The 21646-nt window shown below is 37.4% G+C and overlaps 2 protein-coding genes across 2 annotated transcripts; both read right to left on the reverse strand.

Annotated features, from left to right (window-relative positions):
• Nucleotides 1-1664: 1664 nt before the first annotated feature.
• On the reverse strand, nt 1665-12337 carry tmem135 (transmembrane protein 135). The gene is made up of 15 exons (XM_088320906.1): nt 12097-12337; nt 6625-6752; nt 5626-5718; nt 4508-4541; nt 4310-4375; nt 4184-4230; nt 4067-4108; nt 3404-3556; nt 3239-3308; nt 3010-3177; nt 2510-2573; nt 2367-2443; nt 2160-2258; nt 2015-2082; nt 1665-1904 (listed from the first exon to the last, which is right to left on the reverse strand). The coding sequence occupies exons 1-15, from the start codon at nt 12232-12234 to the stop codon at nt 1772-1774; spliced, it is 1380 nt and encodes a 459-aa protein (XP_088177032.1). The 5' UTR covers nt 12235-12337; the 3' UTR covers nt 1665-1771.
• A 1000-nt stretch (nt 12338-13337) lies between these two features.
• On the reverse strand, nt 13338-18032 carry LOC148349374 (rhamnose-binding lectin-like). Its single transcript, XM_088321547.1, has 6 exons — nt 17957-18032; nt 17459-17485; nt 17287-17356; nt 15917-15990; nt 14989-15118; nt 13338-14923 (listed from the first exon to the last, which is right to left on the reverse strand). Exons 1-6 carry the CDS (start codon nt 17985-17987, stop codon nt 14815-14817), a joined length of 441 nt encoding a protein of 146 aa, XP_088177673.1. The 5' UTR covers nt 17988-18032; the 3' UTR covers nt 13338-14814.
• Nucleotides 18033-21646: the final 3614 nt, after the last annotated feature.

Here is a 21646-nt window from a genome sequence, read left to right on the forward strand (position 1 = left end):
TGACGGGATACGGAAATAGGGGCGAAATGAAGGAACTTTCAAAGTAAAACATATGACAACTGTATTGAAACGGTTTCTTAAAATTCTAGGATGATTCCCAGTTTAAGAAAACTTAATATCAATGTTTGCACACTAGTAAAGCTCTAATACGCTAGCATTTTGCCAATGCGTTGTAATATTTAGTTTTATATTGTAAAGTCGTTCTTGTCTGGAGGAAGCGTCATTTCCGCCTAACAATACTCACTATTACGTTGGATTTATTAACACTAAATTGCTTCACATTTGAAAAAAAATTGCACAAATTACCTGAAATCATTCCCATTAAAATCGAGTCACAATTCTTGTGCCTTTGTTTGAAGCAATTGAAACGTAAAACTTGAAATACAATGTTTTGAAATATGTCACTGTCGTAATATAACGTACCAACAAAGTAATAGACACAGTGCATAAATTAAAAACATTTTAATGCTTCATCTCCACATAAGTCAAAAACATTTGCACAACAATTGCATAAGTGTAATCTGTAAAATGTCTTATAATTTTGCCAAAAGAGAATGAAAAGAGGTATCATGTGTCTAAAGCTGGCTGCAAATAAAAAAATCTAAAAACCAAATGGAACTGTCGAGATCTGTTCATGACCAACCAAGGTCATAACTATAAAATAGTTTAGCACAGTCACTTAAAATGTTGACATTGTTCGAGGTGGCTTTTCTTCATGTATCCGACCAATATTTACATGGTAACACAAAAAACTATGAAATTACATTTTTCGTGGAAAGATGGTGAATACTAACGGTGGGGTGGGTTATCTGAAAACGTATGCCTGCAATCATGACTTTCAGCCAGGAGATGACAGCAGAGTACCCCATTGTGTCTTTTTGTCTTAGACATGCTCGAATAAAATCTTTTTTTCATCTTTTTGGGGGCTTGTTCCGCAGCAAACAGGCCGGATGCAAGTAAAATAAAAGTTTGGCGCAATGGAAAATAAAATAAAGCATAGGGTCTCTTGGAACACAGTTGGGCATTGTTAACACATCCTTATTTTGTTTGTTTGTTTGTTTGTTTGTACATGATTCAATTGTTTGTTTGTTTGTTTGTACATGATTCAAATTGAATCTTTTCTTCCGGCGCCGTCACGAATGGCAGCCACTCCAGCAGCTCCCGTGTTATTTTCGATTGTTCTCGATTGTTCTCAGCTCAGGGATGCTGCTGGAAATGTGAATTTCCCTTCGGGGATGAACAAAGTATCTATCTATCTATCTAACTAATAGAGAAAATATTTACTTTCAACTTTTTATGAACCCCTTAAACTTTGCACTCCACCTTTAACCATTTGAATTTGCTTTGGCGTTCAACAATCACATTATTACGATTGGTGTAAAGATAATTCCATTAATCTATATCGATGAGTCAGCACAATTACAATTATTACTTACAAATGTTCAAAAGCAGCCATCCTGCTATAAGGATATAAATAATTATTTGGTTGGCTTAAATCTTGTTATTCTGGTAACCAAAACAAACACAAACATTAGTTGGATCATTAAAAATATTCTTACCAAAAATATGTGTTTCGGTTTATAGGAACCTGATAAGATACCAGTGTTGGAATGCTACAAGCCTTTATCAGAAAAACAAACCAAAGATACCTGCCGATTAAAATATGAAAAAAACAGGCAGAATACTCAAGTAGATGCTGCCCAAATACAACTTTTTTCCTTTTTTGCAAAAATTAGACTTTGTACACACCACACCCCTGACTTCATGAATATCATCCTAACTGAGGAATGCTTTGACCAGCCACCGAGAGGTACCGTGGGTCCAGCTGAGGCGAAAACCCCCGAAAGTTCCTCGAGGCGTGCGTGCCGAAAACATCCAGCACCTGCCGATTCATCACGCCAAACCTGCGAGTCAGAAAATCAGCATTAAAGTAGCTTTAAGAGTTTGTGATCATACAAGTGCAATTCTTCAACAATTGATGAACATATTTTTTTTCTCTGTAAATTCATCCTACCTGCCCTTAGTGAGACGCAGAAGAAACTTCCAGTAGGCAGGCCTAAGATTATGCATCTCCATCACAGCCTGACAATGACCGCCAATAAAGATTCAAAAGTCTTGTAACCTTGAATGACTTTGTAGTGTTGTTTTGTGTCACTTACCGCTTGAAAACAGATGGCAGTGGAGACGGCATATAGGTACGTGTCCGCTTGTGGGAAGTACGGGAAATGGCCGGACTCAATGCCCTTAAAGTATAAAGTCTAAAAAATAGGGCAAAATGGCACCAGTGTGAGCCACAATACAAGTACGTTGAATTTTTATTTTATTTTTTTACTTATAAAAAAAATTCCAATGCAGGCATTTCTTACCTCTACCAGCTTTGAGAAGAGATACATGGATATCGACGTGCTCTTGTAGAAGAACATGGACAGTCCTGCCAGAAAACCTGGAAATATAAAGTAAAAACACCATTAACATGAAAAAGCTAGTTCGAAGAAAAATGTGGACGTACCGGCCACCAAAGCGTGGAGCTCATCGTCAATATCACGCAACCAACGGAGTAAGCAGCTCACTCCCTGAAATTACCAAAAATGGACCGTCAAAGTGGGCTGTCAAAAATTTAATGTTATTATCCATAAATTTACTCATTTGGTACTCGTCATATTTTTTAAAGTGGGCTTCATTCTCTTTGTCCCAAGACCCTGATGTCGCAAGACATACTACTTTTCTTTATTGCTTGGTTATATATGTATTCAAAATGTGTTTGTGAAAGTTTTGTAATAATACGGCTTCGGATATTCCACGACAAAATCGAGAACTATATCAAGTGTTTTGATCAGGTCAATTTGCTTCAATATTTCTCAATAAATCGTAAATCAAGCTCGATTGTTCTGTACTGAACAAGGCTGGAGGTACAGGGCCCACCTGGCGGCCTGCCTTTCTCCGCCAATGCTGTTTCCGCCCGTGTTTGTGCTTCGATTCTATAATGGGACTTATAAAAAACACATGTACCTTGTAAATGCTAACAAAAGAGCCCAAAAAGGCTCCAAGCTGGAAGTTGTCTTTGTCGTAGAAGAGGGAGGGAAGGCGCGAGGGTTTCCAAAACAGGTACCGGAAAGCAGAGGGCACTTTAAGGCAGCACTGAATCAAGTAGCCCACGCTGAACATGCGAACAAAACCCTGAGCACAAAATGTTTTGTAAAATTGAGCATGTGAGCATTTCATAAATGCGATGACGTACTTTGACGCAGTACGAAATGCAGTTGTCGTGGTGATGTTTACAACATCTGTGCTTTGGACCTCGCTTGCATCTAGAGGATTGCAGGTGCAAAAAGAAATACAATGTAAACTCTTCCCTCCAAAAAAAACATCTTCAAAAGGAAACAACGAGTGTGATTTTTCTCACATTGACTCCAACAGCTTCCTGATCGATGCCAGCCAAGATTTGCTCCTGGAGTTGCAGGAGGGCTCCAAAGCAGCCGACGCCTCTAAGGGAGTTGCAGCAATATGCTCTGCCGGAACAGACTGAGACGGGATCTCTTCCTTGCCAATGAGGAATCTGAAAGAAAAAGAAATTGCACCTCCACACCTTAGGATAACAAAAACAAGCAAAGTAGATCTGCAACAATTAGTTAACGTTGTTGACAAAAAACTATGATTAAAAATAGTCGAAGATGAATTACACTGTCCACTATTGTCGCCAGATATGCAAGAATAAGACATCTCTACACAAATATATTCTTTGCTGAGAATCGCAAATGCCGCAATAGCATCTCATTCTTAAACGGCAAAGTAAACATACAGAAATGGCGGAATCAACATCAAATATGCGTAGCATTTTAGCCAGGATACGGTAAATAAAAAGACTACTTGCAGAATTTGCAAATCAGACCTTGCGTATCGTGGCGGTAGATCAGCAACGCACTAACATTTAAAGAGCATGTTGGACAGCTGAACGAAACTGAGTCAGACCAAAAAAATGGTCCGATTATTCGACTTATCGTTTCCAAAGTGACTAATCGATGATTAAAATAGTAGTTTGTAGCAGCCCTAAATCTGAGAGACTTACTTCAATGCGGAAAAAGAGAAGCCTTTAAGTCCATCTTTACTCCTGTTTGTCAACAAAACAGAATTGTACTCAGAATCTTAATCATCCGAAGGCGTGAAAACACAGACAAGATCTGACCTAAAGAAAAACATGTAGAGGGATGCAGTGACACAAAATAGGAGCACCTATAGGGAAAAACAAACCATAAAAAAGTCAATGGGAAGGTCAGAATAACCACGTGAAGAAAAGCCATATGTATGTCACCTCGCCGTGATTGATGGGTCTGACAAGGCCTCGTGTTACGGCCATACGGAACAAAGTCTCTGTTGCCTGCAAACAAACCACTTATACATCACCGGCTAAATCGGGTGCGCTATCATTTCACATTCATCGCCATTATCTTTCCCTTTTTAATGTAAACTAAAAAGAAAAATCTCCAAACTGTAGATAAAACGTACGTACGAGATTTGTCATGTATATTGTAAGAAGTCCTCTCCTGCACAAGAACAGATGACAGAATTCAAATTTGGGGAAAAAATTCGAGAAAATGAACAAAACTAGGGATGCACAATGACTCTTTTTCCCTACCAATACTAATTAAATCCTGCTTGTGGTAGCAGATATTCAATAAAAAAAATTTAACTGCATGCAATCTTTTATTTCATGATGTGAAAACATGTCACTTTTAAAGAATAGAATAGAATTTACTTTTATTGTATAATAAAAATAAATATCCAAATACTGATGCAACTACATGTACGTTAGGCAAATGTAATGTTTGACCAGTTGTGGCCATGGAAGTATTTCAAAAGAGCCGGCACTCGTGAAGGGAATGTAATGATTTGCTACAGGAGTACAAAATGTTCAAATATGTACACTACACGTTGTGTTTATCCAGTACAGGAACATCCTGAGTAATGTGACTATGTCCCAACTCTCGGATGCCCCGTGCATAATGGTAATAAGTTGAGGGGAAACACGTCCAAGTTGTGCTAGTACTTCTCTAAACTAGTGGAATACAGGAACATCAAGGCTTAGAATCTTATCTTAGTCAAGCTCTCCAGTGCCTCACACACATTTATAAAGTGGTAGGGAAGAGACACAATCAAGTTGTGCTACTACATATATAGAAAATCCAGATATATATGAACTATGGGGAGGTAGGGCATTAACACGGCTAATTTGTGCTAATACTTGTGAAGAAAATAAAAATATATTAGTATTACGGGGAGATGGAGAGGAGACATTACAAAGTTGTGCTACTACATCTATAGAAAATCCAAATATATTAGAACTACGAGGTGGTAGAAAGGAGACATGACCAAATTGTGCTACTACTTGTAAAGAAAATCGTTATATATTCTGATTACAGTAAGATAGAGATGGGGCAGGACCAAGTTTTGCTACTAATTCTGTAGAAAATCAAAATATATTCTAATGCAGAACATAAATGCTTTGAATCATTCAAACCAATAGAGACTGAAAATCTGGCCTTTTTTCTATCTGGCCAATAACTGTGGTCATATTTAGCAGTTATGGCTTCAAAAATGATTGTGCATCTCTAAAGAAAAAAATCTCACCTGCTCTTGCGCTCCAGGAGAATGGCGACATATGAGGCGGGCAGTGCTGAGCCAAACCCGGCTGACCAGGAATAAAAACCTCCCAGAAGTTTCCTTTCAACGGAAATATTTAAACTTAGCAAATCACAGTTCCGTGGTTCACTGTATAATTCTCAGCTCGGGCTGATTGTCTGTGTGATTTTTAAAAAATTGAGAAAAACAACAACTTCCACTTTCTTAAAAAAATAATAAAAATAGATAGCATAAAAACATGGCATTTTGCAAATAAATATAAAAAGTGTGTTAAACTTGGCCTCTTTTTTGTCTTTTAGCATTCATTGAAAAATTGCCTAATGGTAATGAATTTTCACTGTATCTCTTAGCCCATTCTCCAACACAAAGGACATCTCGCTCTTCTCAAAAATATAACTGCTTAGATTTGATTCTGTGAGTTGTTTTGTTACTGATTAGCATGAAGAGCTACCAGTTTGATATGTATTTCTAAAATGACAACTTATGTTATTACTATGTTGTTACTGAATCTTTTCTTCCGGCGCCGTCACGAATGGCAGCCACTCCAGCAGCTCCCGTGTTATTTTCGATTGTTCTCGATTGTTCTCAGCTCAGGGATGCTGCTGGAAATGTGAATTTCCCTTCGGGGATGAACAAAGTATCTATCCATCTATCTATCTATCTATAATGTAATTATTAGAAGATGAGTAAAAATTGGCTCAATCAACTACTAAAACATGCCGGTAAGAAATAAAATTCCTTGGAAATCACAATTACCCATCACTAATGATGTATTTTCAGAACATGTCCGCGGTGTACCCTGGTGCTCTTATATGCGAATAGAATGATTAAGTTCCCAGAACACGCAATACCAGGCTTGGATTACATAGCCACTTCGTGATGTTATATTTCTTTACTCAAATTGGAAATTAAAATACTTCTTGAATGTGTATTGAACATGTGTTGTGCATGAACAAAAACAAACAATGTTTGTAGTAGGAAACTAACCTGAAAAGGCAAAAAAGGAAGATATAGAGTCCTGCATTGGCAGTGAGGAAAGAGGTGGACTGCAAGATCTCAGGTAGAAGTCTTTTCAAGTAGTAGTCTTTCTTCCTTCTCCTAAGAATAGCTGCTATCTGTTGGATGAAAGGGAGAAAAGTGTCTTTGCATTAACAATATAATAGCCCGTATTGTCAAAAATAACAATGTAGTAAACATTGTTTGCAATTAGATTAGACATGGCACTCCAGGATTAACACATAAAAAGACCGAAAAGATTAAAATGAGATAGGCAAATATATTTACAAGCTAGTGCTTTGAGACTGACCTAAGTCATAAGTGCAATTTTCACAGTCTTGCAATCTTGTTCAGGGTGGGGATGGTCCTACCTAAGGAAGAAACTGTCCCTTTTTTTCGATTTTTCTCTCATGTTTTCTTTTTTATTCCCTTTATTTTTTCTTTGTTTTCTTTCTGACGCATAGGACCAATGTATTGGCTTTGCCTTTCCAGTACATCACATGAGACTTATGTGGGTGTTTTATAGTTTGGTCCCCACCAATCTTGAAACCCCACGTGTGTGTGAAACATTTCCTTGCCGTCACTACTGCAAATATCTCAATAATAGTTTCCATAGACACAAGGGCACTTAGCCGAAAGAATAATATATTTTTTGCAAGACCACAAAAGTTATGCATGTATGATGCAAAAACTTTTCAGCGCTTGATGTTTCCGGTGACATTATCGCATGATTTCGGTCAACATGGAGATCGCAGACAAACACGAAACGTCATCCCTCTCCAAGCCAATGAGGATGAAGAGACTATTATCTTTTTTTTTAAAGGAGAAAAGCTTTGAAGCGTTAACTATCTGTACTTATATCTTAATTTTTATCAACCCATGATTCACTGTGCCTACTCACCATAAGGGCCGCCTACAAACTCTCATTTGCAGGGTACAGGAAGCAACACAAGGAAGTGAGAGCTTCCTTGATGTGTGGACAAAAAACTGATCAAAGCCACTTCTGCCATCCAGTGGTGATTTATGATACTGAATCTTACTTGATACTTACTGATGAGCTGCTCCAAAGCCTTTATAATAGTTTTTTTCAAACAGCAAAAAAAGTATTTTTCTCTCTTGGCACTCAGAGAAAACGCTTCTGAAAACATACATATACACGTTACGCACCGAATGGGATGAAGGTGGCTCCAAGTCAAGGAAAATCAAAGTGCCTTGCAAATTTTTGACATTGATTGCTTAAATAAGTTGCTATGTTGCTGCTTATAAGTATTTTGTGCTTATTCGAGACGTTACTATCTACGATGAGTGTCAATCGGCTGGTATAAATTGACATGAATTATTTAGTTCTACCTCAAAAATGCACGCAGCTTGGCAACGTAACACTTGATTACCAACACGAAAAACGGCCTATTGACCTTTTGTACACGCGAAACTTGACCACGTAACGACACCATGACGGACAGTAGTAAGCTGTAGTTAACAGTGGACAAGACCAGTAAACAGTAGACAACAACAAGAACAGCTATACTATTCCAGGGTTCCTACAGCTTAAGGCAAGTGAAATTCAAGACTTTTTAAGGCTTTTTTAAATGCCTTTTGAAATCAAATTTAAGACCAAGTCGATATAAAAAACAAAAAACAACTGAAACATCCCTCCATCATCTGCACCGCTTATCCACACTAGGGGCGGCTGGAGCCCATTCCAGCTATCTTTGGGCAGTGGGCAGGGGACACCCTGAACTTGTTGCCAACCAGTCACTGGGCAGACAATTGAGACAAACAAAACGAAAACAATGAATGAAAAGGACGTTTACAGTACTTCATGGATCCTCAGTCAGAACTAGCAGATTACTACTAATTCCCCAAAACTCCTCTGCTACATCCATGAAGCATTTTTATTATGATGCATAAAAGATGACTTTTTGGTTTAGAGTCTAACTTTTTGAAAAACATCACTGCTATACTCATGACCTATTTAAATGGTTTCATCATGAACACACAAAAACTCGATACTCCCTGGATATTACTAAATCTTTGTGTTTAAATTTTTAAGACTTCCTACAATTGGATTTAAGACATTTTAATGCCAATTGAGGTCTTATTTTCAGAATAATGAATTTAATGCCTTTTGAGACTTTTCAAGGATCCGCGAGAACCCTGTATTCAAAACCATTGGCAATGACTAGTCAAACAAGTATTGTGCAGCGCTATTAAGAGAAACTGAGTATAGTATTATCAATGCTAGCTACCAAGCCATAAAGCAGTGTCTGAAACTCATGCCAAAAAGTTAGCGGACACCAGGGCAGACAACTCTGAAAAGTTGCCTGCCCAGCCATAAAGTTGCCTGCCCCATTTTTCACAACTTGAAACACAATAAGACGACTAATCGCAAAAAAAACATTGTTGCAAAGTATTAAGGATTGATAATCAGATATATACAACAGAACAACACTTTAAAATCAAGTTTATTATAAATCTACTTATAACATTCATTGCATGTATATGACATCGCTGTTTTCCATCTACCATCAGTACGTACCTGTATTTACTCATCTTCATTCATGCAATATTTGCATTGCGTCATCTGCTACAAGCCACGTGAACTCCTCTTTCCACAATGCTTTTAATGTACATTTACGTTTTGTAGCGTCATAGTTTTTTTTTTAGCTTCTTTCGAAAATGAGGTTTTGGCTTGATTCCTAACCACTTCTCCATTTTTATTGTGTTCTCTGTGCGTCTACTTTGGAAAATGATATGCAAATGCACGACCTTATAAAGCTCGGGAAAGTCCGGAAGCACAAAGTTAGTCGATGCAGGCTTCTGATTGGCTGCCGAGTATGCAAATTTCCAAACCGAACGAAGATTTTGAAATCGGAAAAATTCAAACGTTAGAGTTGAAAAAAAAATCTTGCTGTTTTTTTTCCTTTGTAAGGTGTGCGCCCGACGTAAAAGATGCAGACGTTATTTTAGACACCGCATACGGTCTTCCTCCTGACATTCACACATCCAAAAAAATCGTCCAGTCTGTCTGACTTCCGTCTACACGATATGTACCACTTTGTTGTAAATGGAGTATCCCCATACACCAGTGCTGATCTAAAAGCTTAAAAAAGTCTGGATGCTTACCAGGTCTTAGTAGCTGGTACGCGTTGCTGTGCTTCGTTTAGCTGAAAAATCCACCCCGGCGTGAAATCTCCCCCTGGCGCAATCATTACTAAAATTACTTTGTATCTAAATTTTGGGGGAATGTAATAGAATAGTAAAGCAAACGGCATTTGCATCTTGTATGGAAATCACTATTGAGCATGTTGAAAATATTTACTTTGACGAAATGAAGTCTTCACTTTTGAGCATGTTTCACATTTTATCCATCAATAATTTTGCAGTTTATTTCTGCTTGGTAAGCTTTATGGTAGAGCACATAACAGTTTTCAATACATGATATATTTGGAAGATTGTGGGTTTCAATCGCCAATGAATTGCAAAAAAAAGCAGCTCGTTTACGGTAAGACTCTAACATAGGTAATGACCACTAGCCAATTTATTATATTCAGAGTCTTTGACGTGACCTGTACCTACTTAACATAAGATTAATCGAAAATACATTTACCGTACCTTGTAAAACGGTTTATTGCAAATCCTAAAATAATTTGAGGTTGGGAGGCCCTGCGTTTGTTTTAAAGATAAACATCGGCATCTTCCGTCTTAATCAAAACAGATCGGATACAATTTTAAATCGTATCCAGAACCTTGTCAGTTGGCAAAGCCTAGCGGACAGCAATTAATCACGATTGCAAAAAGTTGTGGGTATATTCCTCTGTCATCGATGTTAGTTTCAACTCAACTACCCATTAAACTGCTATCAGCTAGGGGGCCTCTGCCGCCCGTCATGGTTCTCACTCTGCCAGTCAGGGATCAGAATGGAGATTTTCATTTTCAGCTGAAATAGCCAGTGTCCAGGGGCCGCAGGCCCCGGCCAGGTCCAGGGCGGAGCCCGGTGGGGGGCTCAGGGGGGCTAAGCCCCCCTGAAGCCAACAGCATTTATCTTATTTGCTATGTGAAAATTGCACTAGAATGAATTAAATCCAACAAAACAGAAACCATGTATTTTTTTCAGTTTTAAGATGTTTAAAACAATTGGGGGATTACAATGTTACAACCATCACCATTGTTGTTGTGTTTTGATGATGAAGATGGACCTTGTATTTAGCTACTAATCAACAATATATATGAAAATATATACATTAATAACCATTCATCATTAATTTGAAAATAGAATGCACAAACTGAACATGCTTAAAGAAAATACATGTCATAAATTTTGTTTATCCTGTTCTAAATATTGTATAAACACAAAAGATAAAATCATTTCATAAATAGATTTATAAATACCTCAGATTGGGATTTTCTGTCACACAGGGGAACCAGTGGTTGACTGCTGCTAGTATTTGAAGTGGAAGGATTTGGAACGGCCAATAATGTTGAACCGGTGGTGTTACTGTTAGTTTCACTGCCGATTTTAAATGCGGATCCGAGTGCATAATTTGATCGCAGGCAAGCTATTTTTGCTTTGTGCCTGTTCATTTTAGCATGATCGATCAGTGCCACACAACCTCGCGTACCATAATTGATCAGATCGACACAGTATAGACACTTTGCTTTCCCTGGAACATCACACTTTGCGATGAACTGGCTCAAAGTTTCTGTAACTTCCTCGATCTTTGCGCCGATTTTAACGTTTACTGTGACAATCTTCTCCAGCCATGACCACTTAAATTTATTCTTGATTCCTTTATCAATCTCGGAGACAAAAGCCTCGTCTTCTTTTCTTAGTATTTTCATATTTACTTTTTCAAACACTCATTTCGCCGTTTGAAAAGACCGGAAGGAGCGCCATGTTTGAGAAAGCCAATGCTCTGAACAAAAGCTCCGCTGATTGGTTGTCAGCGAACCTATCGACCAATGGTAGGAGTCGATTTTTCTCGCGATCTCTAACTGCTAACTTGGGGTGATGAAACAGTCACGTATCATACCTCACCCCCCCAAAATATTTTCTCATCGAATTTAGACGATTTACGGGAATGACCTTTGGGGTTCAAAAACAGCGGAAATCCGCGGATCCGTGGAAAATTCTGATCCCTGGCCAGTGAAGGTAACGTGACGTCACGTGCAAAGGGTCGATTGTAATCCAACATGGTGGTTGCTTGAAAGGTCACGTGACCGAAAGCTATGTTTGTTGAGCGTGTTCCAAGAATAACGTGACTCACTAGAATTTGGAGAAACGAAACTAATGCGTTTATCACCACACAAATTGGCAACTTTTGATTTGACGTTTTATCTCCCCTTCTCAAGTGGCCACGCTATTTTTCGAGTGACTTCGCTGTGCTTTAAAGTCTGTCTTGAAAGTTGAAAGACACAACTCCAGTCGGCTAGGCTAACATTAGCTTCCTCTCACTCACTTACCAGGTAAAGAGGGGCGTAGATTTTGAAGGCAACCTCTAGCGCGCCTCTCGTGATGTCCACGGAGGACTGAAGACAAGACGGGTTCCAAGTGTGTCCCACTTCGTAGCAGTTGTTAGTGATCTTGCTCAGGGCCGCCATAGCTACTTTCGAGTTGGTTAGACAGCTAGCCCAGTGACAACCGAGCCGAGAGGGGCGGCCACGCGTCGACGTGCGCGGCCAAGCGACGACGTGCGCGCTCACGATAAGCCTGCGCGTAATGCCATGCGGGTCCCCTCTCAAGTCATTTTTTTGTGTTATCCACATCTGTAGTATTTTTGTAGTATTTCTTAGTAACATTTTTGAAGTATGTCTGCAGTTTTCTTGTAGCATTTCTGTAGTATTATTTTATAATACTTTAGTCGTATTATGTTTTTGTATTATAGTAGTTTCTGCAGTAGTGTTTATGTCATAATATTTCTGTTGTTGTTTGTAGTAGTATTTCTGCAGAAGTATGTTGTTATTTTTTGTAGTATTTCTGCATTGCTAATTTAGTAGTAGGATTTTTGTAGTTTTTCTGTAAAATAAGTTGTGGTACTATTGTAGGATTATTTTAGTATTTTTGCAGTAGGATTTTTGTGGTATTATTGTAGTATTTGTCCAGTAGTATTTTCGTAGTACTTCCGCACTAGGATTTTCTACTATTTCTGTGGTAGTTTTTGTTGGAATCTTGTAGTATTTCTGCAGTAGTGTTTGTGTTGAAGAATTTTTTTTTGGAGTTGTATCTATGGGGTTTATCTGTAGCAGTATTTTGGTACTATTTTTGTGGGGGGATTCTTGTAGTATTTCTGCAGTAGTATGTTTGTAGGGTATCCGTAGTAAATTGTGTTTTAGTAATTCTGTGTTATTCTTGTATTTTTTTTCAGTTATGTTTTTGTGGTATTTGTGCAGGAATATTTTGGAGTATTTCTGTACTAAAAAACTAAAAAGTGCTGTAAGACTTGTTTGAGTTGCCCAGTCTGTAAATAAATGTATTTACACGAATGCTCTTTTTTTTCTTCTGCATCGTCTGTCTTGCTGCTAGTAAATAGGCGTGTTGTGTTTGTAACGTTTATTGACACTTAAGGCAATTGCAATCATTAATAAGGGGAGCAATTGGCTGTGGTTGACAGGTAAGCTAAAACACCTATACAAACACGGCAAAGAATAAGAAGACAACATAATACAATAGTGAAATTAATGGCTTTTTCATACAAGATGACAGGAACAAGTGTTACATCATTTTTTTTTAGTTTTTAAATTAAAGACACTTATACGAATAAACAAATTAGTGAAAATGAAAAATGTATGTTTCACTTTCAAAATGTTACACTTAAGTAGTCCAGAAGAGATCCCCACAAATACACGTTCCATGTTGACTCCATTGTCTTCGCAAGAAAATAAAGTCTTGCAAGAAAAAAACATGTCCTTACTAACCACTAAAGTGTCACCAAAACAAGTTTCTTCAATAAGGTACAATATTAAAATATTCTGTGAATGTTTTTTTTTCTGAATATGATAAATTAAATTATTAATCAAAATTATGATTGATTAATTTAAGAATGTCATTGATATTATTTTATCAGCAAAAGTTTTTTATGTGCATAATGATTTTGGAAAAGGTAGTCTCAATTGAATTTGATCTTTACTTCAGGCATTGGATCACAAAAATGGCCTATATTTAATTAAAGTTGATGTAGTTGTGTTGTGCTTTAATATTTTAGTATTTATTTTAAGCTCATAAATGCGCTTGGGGGGAAACAAATCCATTATTCAGATTTCAACATGGTTTTCACACCGTCATTTACAAGTAAAGCACTTTAATATAGTAATTACTATTATTTTGTAAAATTGGCGTGCTCATTTTTTATTCAAGAAACTTTGACTGTGTGGTGCCACTGGCCCCTTTGGAGGATGCAAAAGACCCCTACTATCCTGAAGTTAAACAAACTCAAAAGGTTTTTCTCGTGTGATTTCATCATCACATGTCGCTGCCCGTCGATGCGAGCTCATCTCTGAAAAGTGGGATGACGCATTGCGCTGAAGAACAACGCCGACCAGATGATGAAGGTGCTGTATCTGAGTCCGATAAGAGGCTTCTTCTGCTACTTCTAAACCAGTATTATCCGTTTCATGTGGGGGAGCAACCCTCTACCCGAAAAACAGCCTGGAGAGCGATCGGCATCGCCAGGCTGTACTTGCCCAAGACACCCCTCAGGAAGTGGTGCCACTACCACCCGAGGGTTAAGGGAACCGTGTTTTATATGTGATATATTGAGGTAATAAGTAAATTATTTATGTGTTCATTCATTTACATGGCATATACTGTATTTGTTTTTATTTATTTACTCAATTATTTTTACATATGGCAGAATTTGTCCTGATTACAGTAAAAGATGGATCGTTGCAGCCACACATGGACGATAAAACGACAACTATCCAGCCCACTTTTAAATGATATATTGTTTGCCCATGTTTGAGTCTATAGCGACAACGCAAAATGTTGAAAGAGCCATATTGGACCAAAAAAAAAAAACATTTATTTGGAGCCGCAGAAAAGTCAAAAGCTTTATACTATATCATATTACTACAGAAAACCCTATCATTATCACTATCAAACATTTTTGAAAAAGCGTCAGGGAGCCACTAAGAAGTGCCAAAAATCCACATGCTGCTCCAGTGCCGGTTGTTGCTGACCCCGGCCTATACACAAAAGTATTGAATGAACAAGTACTTGTTTACATCTGGGCAAGGGTCAAACAAGGAGGTTTGGTTAAATGCTGTGAGCTCGCACACAGTTGAGTTAAAACATCTGCAAAAAAAAAAGGAGCACCAGTTGAGGTTTGGAGCAAAAAAACATTAAGGGTATTTCCATACCTGGCTTGGATAAGGATGGGGATGGGGATGCTGCAGTTCTGATTGGTACCACTCATACCATCTGACAGGCAAAGGCTTTGCCCTTCACGCCCCAAAATAGCTGTATTTATTTGAATGGTTTGAGGAACAGCTGTGCAGGGCAAAAAAGACATTTCAGCAAATGTAATCAAATCCAAATAGATACAGTATGTGCAGCTCTTCAGACGAATTGCAACTTGAAGTGCTGTTGGAAAACTTTTAACGTACAAGAAGTGGTAAGTGTAGAGTTTAGTAGACACTCAAAATAAAGAGAGAAGACATCGACTGATTTTACACTTGCGAGGAGAACAGGGCACGAACCACAAATAAGAAATTACTTTCTTTTTATCAAATCTCCTAGGTTACAAAAGGAGACCCACCTTAAAATGTGAGAAAACCAAAGATCAGCAACATGATTGGCTAATAGTGATAATGCATATTCAAAATAACAAACAACAGTGAGGAATAATAGTCAAAATAAAAAGCGAACTGGCATCCAGCTATATTACACAAATAAATCATGCATTGTTATTTCTGGATTTTTCATTTTATTTTTTGGGGATTATAAATATGTTCATTTAGCGCCCTCTGTTTGGATGAGGATAACAACACACTAGACGATTGACACTATGTTAATTTTCATCTCTTACAGTGTAAAATGTTAATTTATGAACAAAACGAAGCATTTTTGGAAAATAGTCGGGCCACTATAAAGCTTTAACTATTTCAACCAACGGTACACAAAATATTAGTATGTATCTCGGGTGGGAGCCATTTTCTTGATGTGGATTGATGATGTCTTTTTCAGTTGACAGCAATTGACAAAATGGCCGCCACCTTGACAAGTGCGGGAAGGCAAAGAACATTTGTGTCGACCTAATAGTTTTATTTGATGAAAAATAAGACTTACTACAATTAATTGTGCCTGTCTGACCGCCACAGATGGTTTGGGTGTAGCAGGTCTGATTGACGCAGGCGTTGTTACTGTAGGGGGAAAAAAGTAAGTCATACATTGGCAATTCAAACTACAAATGCCCACAACATCCATTCATTATCGGCTAAGATTTTATACTCTAGCATGTACATTAAATGTTAAATAAATCCCATTTTCCCAGATTATAAATCTGACTTTTTGTGTTTTTCTACGTGTATTCTGAGGTGACTTACAAATGAAGCAAACCTATTTGTTTTTACAGACAGAATTATACAACGTTGATACATAAGATCTCATCTCATCTCTCATCTCATTAGCTGTACCGCTTATCCTTATTAGGGTCGCGGGGGGGGGGGGGGTTGGAGCCCATCCCAGCCATCTCCGGGCAGTGGGCAGGGGACACCCTGAACTGGTTGCCAGCCAATCGCAGGGCGATATATAAGATACGTACATAAAATTATTGGGGTTATTCGTGAAATTTTTTGATTATACAATAGGTATCATAGTTTTTTCTAAACTTCAAGTTTGTATAATATTAAGTTTAAACTGTAGTAGACACCAAATAGACACTCAAATAAGGAGAGAATGGATTTTGAACTTGCAAGAAAGACAGGGTGAGAAACCTTCAGATAGGCAATTCCAACCGGTTCTAAAAATTTTAAGCATCTGCTAAGATTGGTTAGCATATTTTGGTTATAAACGGTACATTGAATGATTTTAAATGTGGAATAATTTTTTTCCAGATGTTTTTGGTTCATGCTAAATATAAATATAATCTGAAGTGATTTATGGTTATGTATGACATTTTCTGATTAAGTATCAATGTTTTTTTAACTTTAACTTCATTATGAGAATTTTTTTGCACTTCCTATGATTAGAGTATAAAAAATGCTATATTCGATTTTCAATGGCAAAAACAAGCGTCATCTAGTACATCGGAAAATACAATTTTTAAAATGTTTTTAAAGATTACATATTATTAATGTATCATTTAATTTCTTTGCTTGTTTTCTTAACTCTGTATTAGTAATTTCCAAATGTTCCTATCCCGAAAAAACATTTTCACACTAACAACCGTAAAAAACAAAAAACATACGTGGAGGGAAATCCACAACAGGGAAGAGAGGAATGAATAAATTACAGGGATAAATAAAACAAAAAATGGAATTGCTAAAAAACTAGCCTAGTCTTCTATGTCAATGTCGATTTATGCAAACGAGAGATGGGATTAATTATAATCTGTAAAGTACATGACTGCAAGTTTCGAGTCAATATTTGACAACAGGAACGTTTCTTGTTTTTCCTTCTCAAATTCAGACTCCTTTTCTTCTGCTTCGTTTTCTTACCCGGACAGGTACAAATCGAAATCTCCAAAGATGTCCAAATCCTCCTCCGAGGACGAAGTATTGGCGCTGACTGAACAACACAAATCACAAAGTTATATTATTTTAATTATTGCGGCAGTTTTTAAAATTCAATTTAAAGTCATTCCTTTTCAAATCCATCAAAGAAAACTACCTGATGTGACGAGCGCGAAGGCCAGCACTGAAAAACAATTGAAAAAAAAGATTTTTCTTGAATATTTATATATATAGTTAAATACAGTGATACCTCAGTACTCCAACCACTCTGAACTCAAGCCTGGGGACCACATGGTAGACGACAAATAAGTCTGCCTAAGTTGAATACTTTGCCTTTTTATTTATGACAAATTTAAATGATCATACTTATTCAGTACACGATTTATTCATATTTGAGGTATTTTGGAATGCGTAGGAACAAATTAAAAGTAAAATCATCTATTCTTATGGAAGAAAATTATTCAGTACTGGAACAATTTGGTGGCAAAGCAACCATTCCCAATGGATTAGGATAGAGTACAGGGATATCACTGTGTGTGCACTGTATATATATATATATATATATATATATATATATATATATATATATATATATATATATACATATGATCTTGAGGAAAAATAACACAAATTGCAACGTTAAATTGGTACTTACAAGCCAGCAAGGGGAACTTGAGGGAGGCCATGTTGAGACGATTTCACGCAAAGTCGTCGGACTGACTTGACTCGCTGAAAAACTGCTTTGGCTTCATTTGACTTCAGGGCTCGATTTATAAACGAGCAATTCTTGCGCCCATTGGCTGTTTGCCCTCAACAATCACTTGTGCGGAAATGAGTCATTGGTATATCAAATACCATTGGAGAATTTTCAAAAGAACAATACGAGAGATGTAGGTATGTGTCTATGTGGTACGGTTGACAGAGAAAGTCATTTTTTTACAGTTTTACAGTTACACAATGATGATTCATGATAATTACTAGGGATTCTCAATCATTTTGAGGTTGATCGTTATGGAAGCAAAAGGGGACAAATACGGTATGATGTCACCGTTCTAATAATTTTTTACCTTTTTTGTAATATTCACTCAGTCAGAATGACTTCTCAGGAAGGATCCAAGTATATATGCTCACCATGAGAATATATGTTGGTTTTCTACAGAAGTAGTAGCAAAATATTTATTCTATCTACCTTGGTCATATCCCTCAAGAGGGGTGACCGACAGCAAGACAAACACATACAATAACAAAGAAAATAAAAGGGGGAAAAAAATTAGCAAAAAACACACACAAAATCTTTTGGACCATGGCCAACCCAATTGCCCAAACACCCAAACAAGTTGGGCACCTCGGCACCTAAGTTGGTCATGCTTTCGGTCCCTCCAGATGAAACGGCACACCAGAAAGCGGCCATGTCACTCGGGTCAGGGTGACACAACGCACTCTTTTGTTCAACAGCAGGGCAGTAGCAAAATATACTACCGTTAAAAAAATTGGAAGTAACCCAATTTGGTGTTACTTTTTTTTTATTCAAGCGAGTTGTCCAATGTCTGGTGTTTTTTGCCCATATTAAAGAAAAAAAAATCCTGTCATTGACCAGTCTCAGATATGTATTTTACTTTGGATCTTTGCCTTGAAGGCCAGCATCTCAGGGTCACCTCTTCACTGGATTTTGACACTGGTGTTTTGCGGTTACTATTTATCCAAACTGCTAGTTGCGGATCTATAAGGCGTCTATTTCTCAAACTAAAAACTCTATTAACTTGTCCTCTTGACACTCCTCTACTCTGGTGAGGGACTGGTTGTGCTGTTCCCCGAAGGGAGTAGTCCACACCGTTGGAGGAGATCTTCAGTTTTTTTGGCATCTTTAATTCCTTAGAACAAGAATAGACTGTTGAGTTTCACATGAAAGTTCTCTTTTTCTGGCCATTCTGAAAGTTTAATCAGGGTCACAAATGGGATTCTCCCGATACTCAACTAGCTCAAAAAAGGCCAGGTTTATAAGCTTCTCTAACCAGTTAAACTGTAATCAGCTGTGGTAACTTCAGTGCACAGGGGATTTCTCATCATCAATTAACCTTCTAACGCAATTTCACAAAAACAGTTTACTTTTAGAAGCTGGCGTGACAGTTACTCGTGATCCATACACCTACGTAGATTTTGCGTTAAAAAGCAGACAATTGCAACTAAAATAGTCCTTTAACACGTTAACAACATATATGTTTTATTTCTGATTAGTCTAACGTTATCTTTTTGAAAAGAACAGAGTTTCACCTTCAAAAATAAGGACATTTTTAAGCGACCCCATACTTTTGAACCATATTGTATTATTTTCTTAGCCAAGGAATGTTCGCCGTTCAGTATTGTAGCACTGTTATCATGTTTCGAAGAGCTCGATTTTCACGTCATGAACAAACTCAGAATCATATAATCTATATGTATGTTATGACTTACACACAAATTAAGTATTCATCAATCCATTTATAAAGTCAAGTTTTAGTCTCTTTAACACTACTTATAGGAGGCATGTTAATAGAAGCTTGATAATGTTATTGAAATTATAATAAAAATCAAGATATAAGTAAAGATAATAGGATTTTGAAAACTGTTATCTGTATCAGTCACCAGAAGCAGGTTTGTATCAGGTATCAGTAGGAAAAACAGCGTATCCCTCAATAACTGTGAGAACACGAGAACATGGAACATTTTGCGCTTGATGTTTGTCCCCCTGAGGCTAAAAGACAATGTAAAGAACAGATGTTGACTTTTCGGAATAAAAATGGCTGCCGGGTGTTGTCTCACTTAAGAAGTTTTTGAACATACAAAATTAGAGTCATTTATTCTTTTTTTTGTGCACATGGAAAAGAAGGTAAAGTCATGCAAAATCGTAATGATTCTAATGACTTGACTGGGGGCATTTTTCGATAAAAATTCATTGTAAAAAAAATATCCACTTCTTAAATGTAGCGAATAGAAGGATTGTGCAGTACCAATCAGAAATAGTGGAATAGATTCCAAAAACAAAATGACCAGCAAAAATAAAACAACTTTAAGTACAGTATATACTCACATATAAGCCTACATTGCAAATAAGTGACCCCCTACAACTGCAACATACTAAAATAATTTTGTATCCAAAATATTTATAAAAGATGTACCAGGACCTAAACCTAAACCTTAAAAGTTATTTAATTATGTAGATTTTTAGATTGATATAGAGGTAAAAAGCTAAGTATATAACATTTTTAGACCATTTTATTCTACCTTCTAGTAGCGCTTCATGGCATATACTCGTACACCATATTTGTATTGTTTCTTTGATCGTTTTTATCTCTGCTTCCACTTTGCCTTCCCCTTTTTACTCACTTTCTTAGGACTCGTTCTTATGGGAGGAAAAAGGAAATAAAACATACAAAATCTCAATAAAATGAGAAGTTGTTCCTCTCAAACATTGTGGGAAAGGCACCAATAGACTGCAAATGAAGAAGAGATCGAGCAGGGCATTATCGCCATCTGCTGTTCAGGAGCGTAATTACCCTCCGTTTTTTCTCCTTAGTATTATTTTGCCTGGGCATAGGCCCGCCTATCACTAAAAAGGGGGCTGCGACCCACTTTTGGGTCCAAACCTGTCACGAAACGGGTCGGGAAGCAGGAAGTTGGAACTCATTTGCGTTGACGATTTGTCACTTTAATTGAGAAAGAAAAGTTGTCCAACACAAACGGACCAAAAACAAAACAAAGCAGGCTCAAATGCAGGCAAAACTACAGACTAGGCATTTAACGGGATTAAACAGAACTTGCAGGAATTTCTCAGAATGTTACACCGAAGTGCAACAATGTCCAACAAGCACAACAAGAATAAACAGGTATCAAACACGCTTGAACAGGTTTTCAACAAGGGTAAACAACGATCTGGCAAAGGGCAGTTCCAAAAGGTTTAAATACCCATAGGAGTAATCAGGAAATGCAGGTCAGCCGGTGTCAAGGGGCGGGGCCAGCTGGGCGCCATGGCAACCGTGCAGGACATGACAGAGTATTTTCAAACCAGTTTGAAGAAATTAATATATTTATAATCAAATAAAAAAGGAAATTTCCTCCTGGCCCACTCAATGTGGCCAAAACATATAATTTTTCACTTTTGATATCTATTGATATCTCCACCTACGAGTATTTTAAAAAGTGCATGTTTATATGATGTTTCATATATGTTTTTTTGTTATCTAAATCATCCATCCATCTGCTCATCCTTACTAGGGTCACAGGGGGTGCTGGAGCTATCTTCAGGCAGTGGGCAGGGGACACCCCTAAACTGGTTACCACCCAGTCGCAGGGAAATATTTGAATTAAT

This window comes from Urocampus carinirostris, chromosome 17, assembly GCF_059441175.1.
Source record: "Urocampus carinirostris isolate Australia breed hairy pipefish chromosome 17, RoL_Ucar_1.0, whole genome shotgun sequence".
NCBI classification, from domain to species: domain Eukaryota; kingdom Metazoa; phylum Chordata; class Actinopteri; order Syngnathiformes; family Syngnathidae; genus Urocampus; species Urocampus carinirostris.

Bases quoted from the DNA above. Each gene is read 5' to 3' on its own strand.
- LOC148349374 (XM_088321547.1), bottom strand. From the start codon at position 17,987: ATGGCCTCCCTCAAGTTCCCCTTGCTGGCTT. The intron at 17,486-17,956 runs GTAAGTACCAAT...ATTGTTTTTCAG, and splicing joins CAAGTTCCCCTTGCTGGCTT to TGCTGGCCTTCGCGCTCGTC. The intron at 17,357-17,458 runs GTAGTTTTCTTT...TGTGTTGTTCAG, and splicing joins CTTCGCGCTCGTCACATCAG to TCAGCGCCAATACTTCGTCC.
- tmem135 (XM_088320906.1), bottom strand. From the start codon at position 12,234: ATGGCGGCCCTGAGCAAGATCACTAACAACTGCTACGAAGTGGGACAC. The intron at 4,376-4,507 runs GTACGTACGTTT...GTTTGTTTGCAG, and splicing joins CAATATACATGACAAATCTC to GCAACAGAGACTTTGTTCCG. The intron at 2,259-2,366 runs GTAAGAAATGCC...CCTATTTTTTAG, and splicing joins TCTTCTCAAAGCTGGTAGAG to ACTTTATACTTTAAGGGCAT.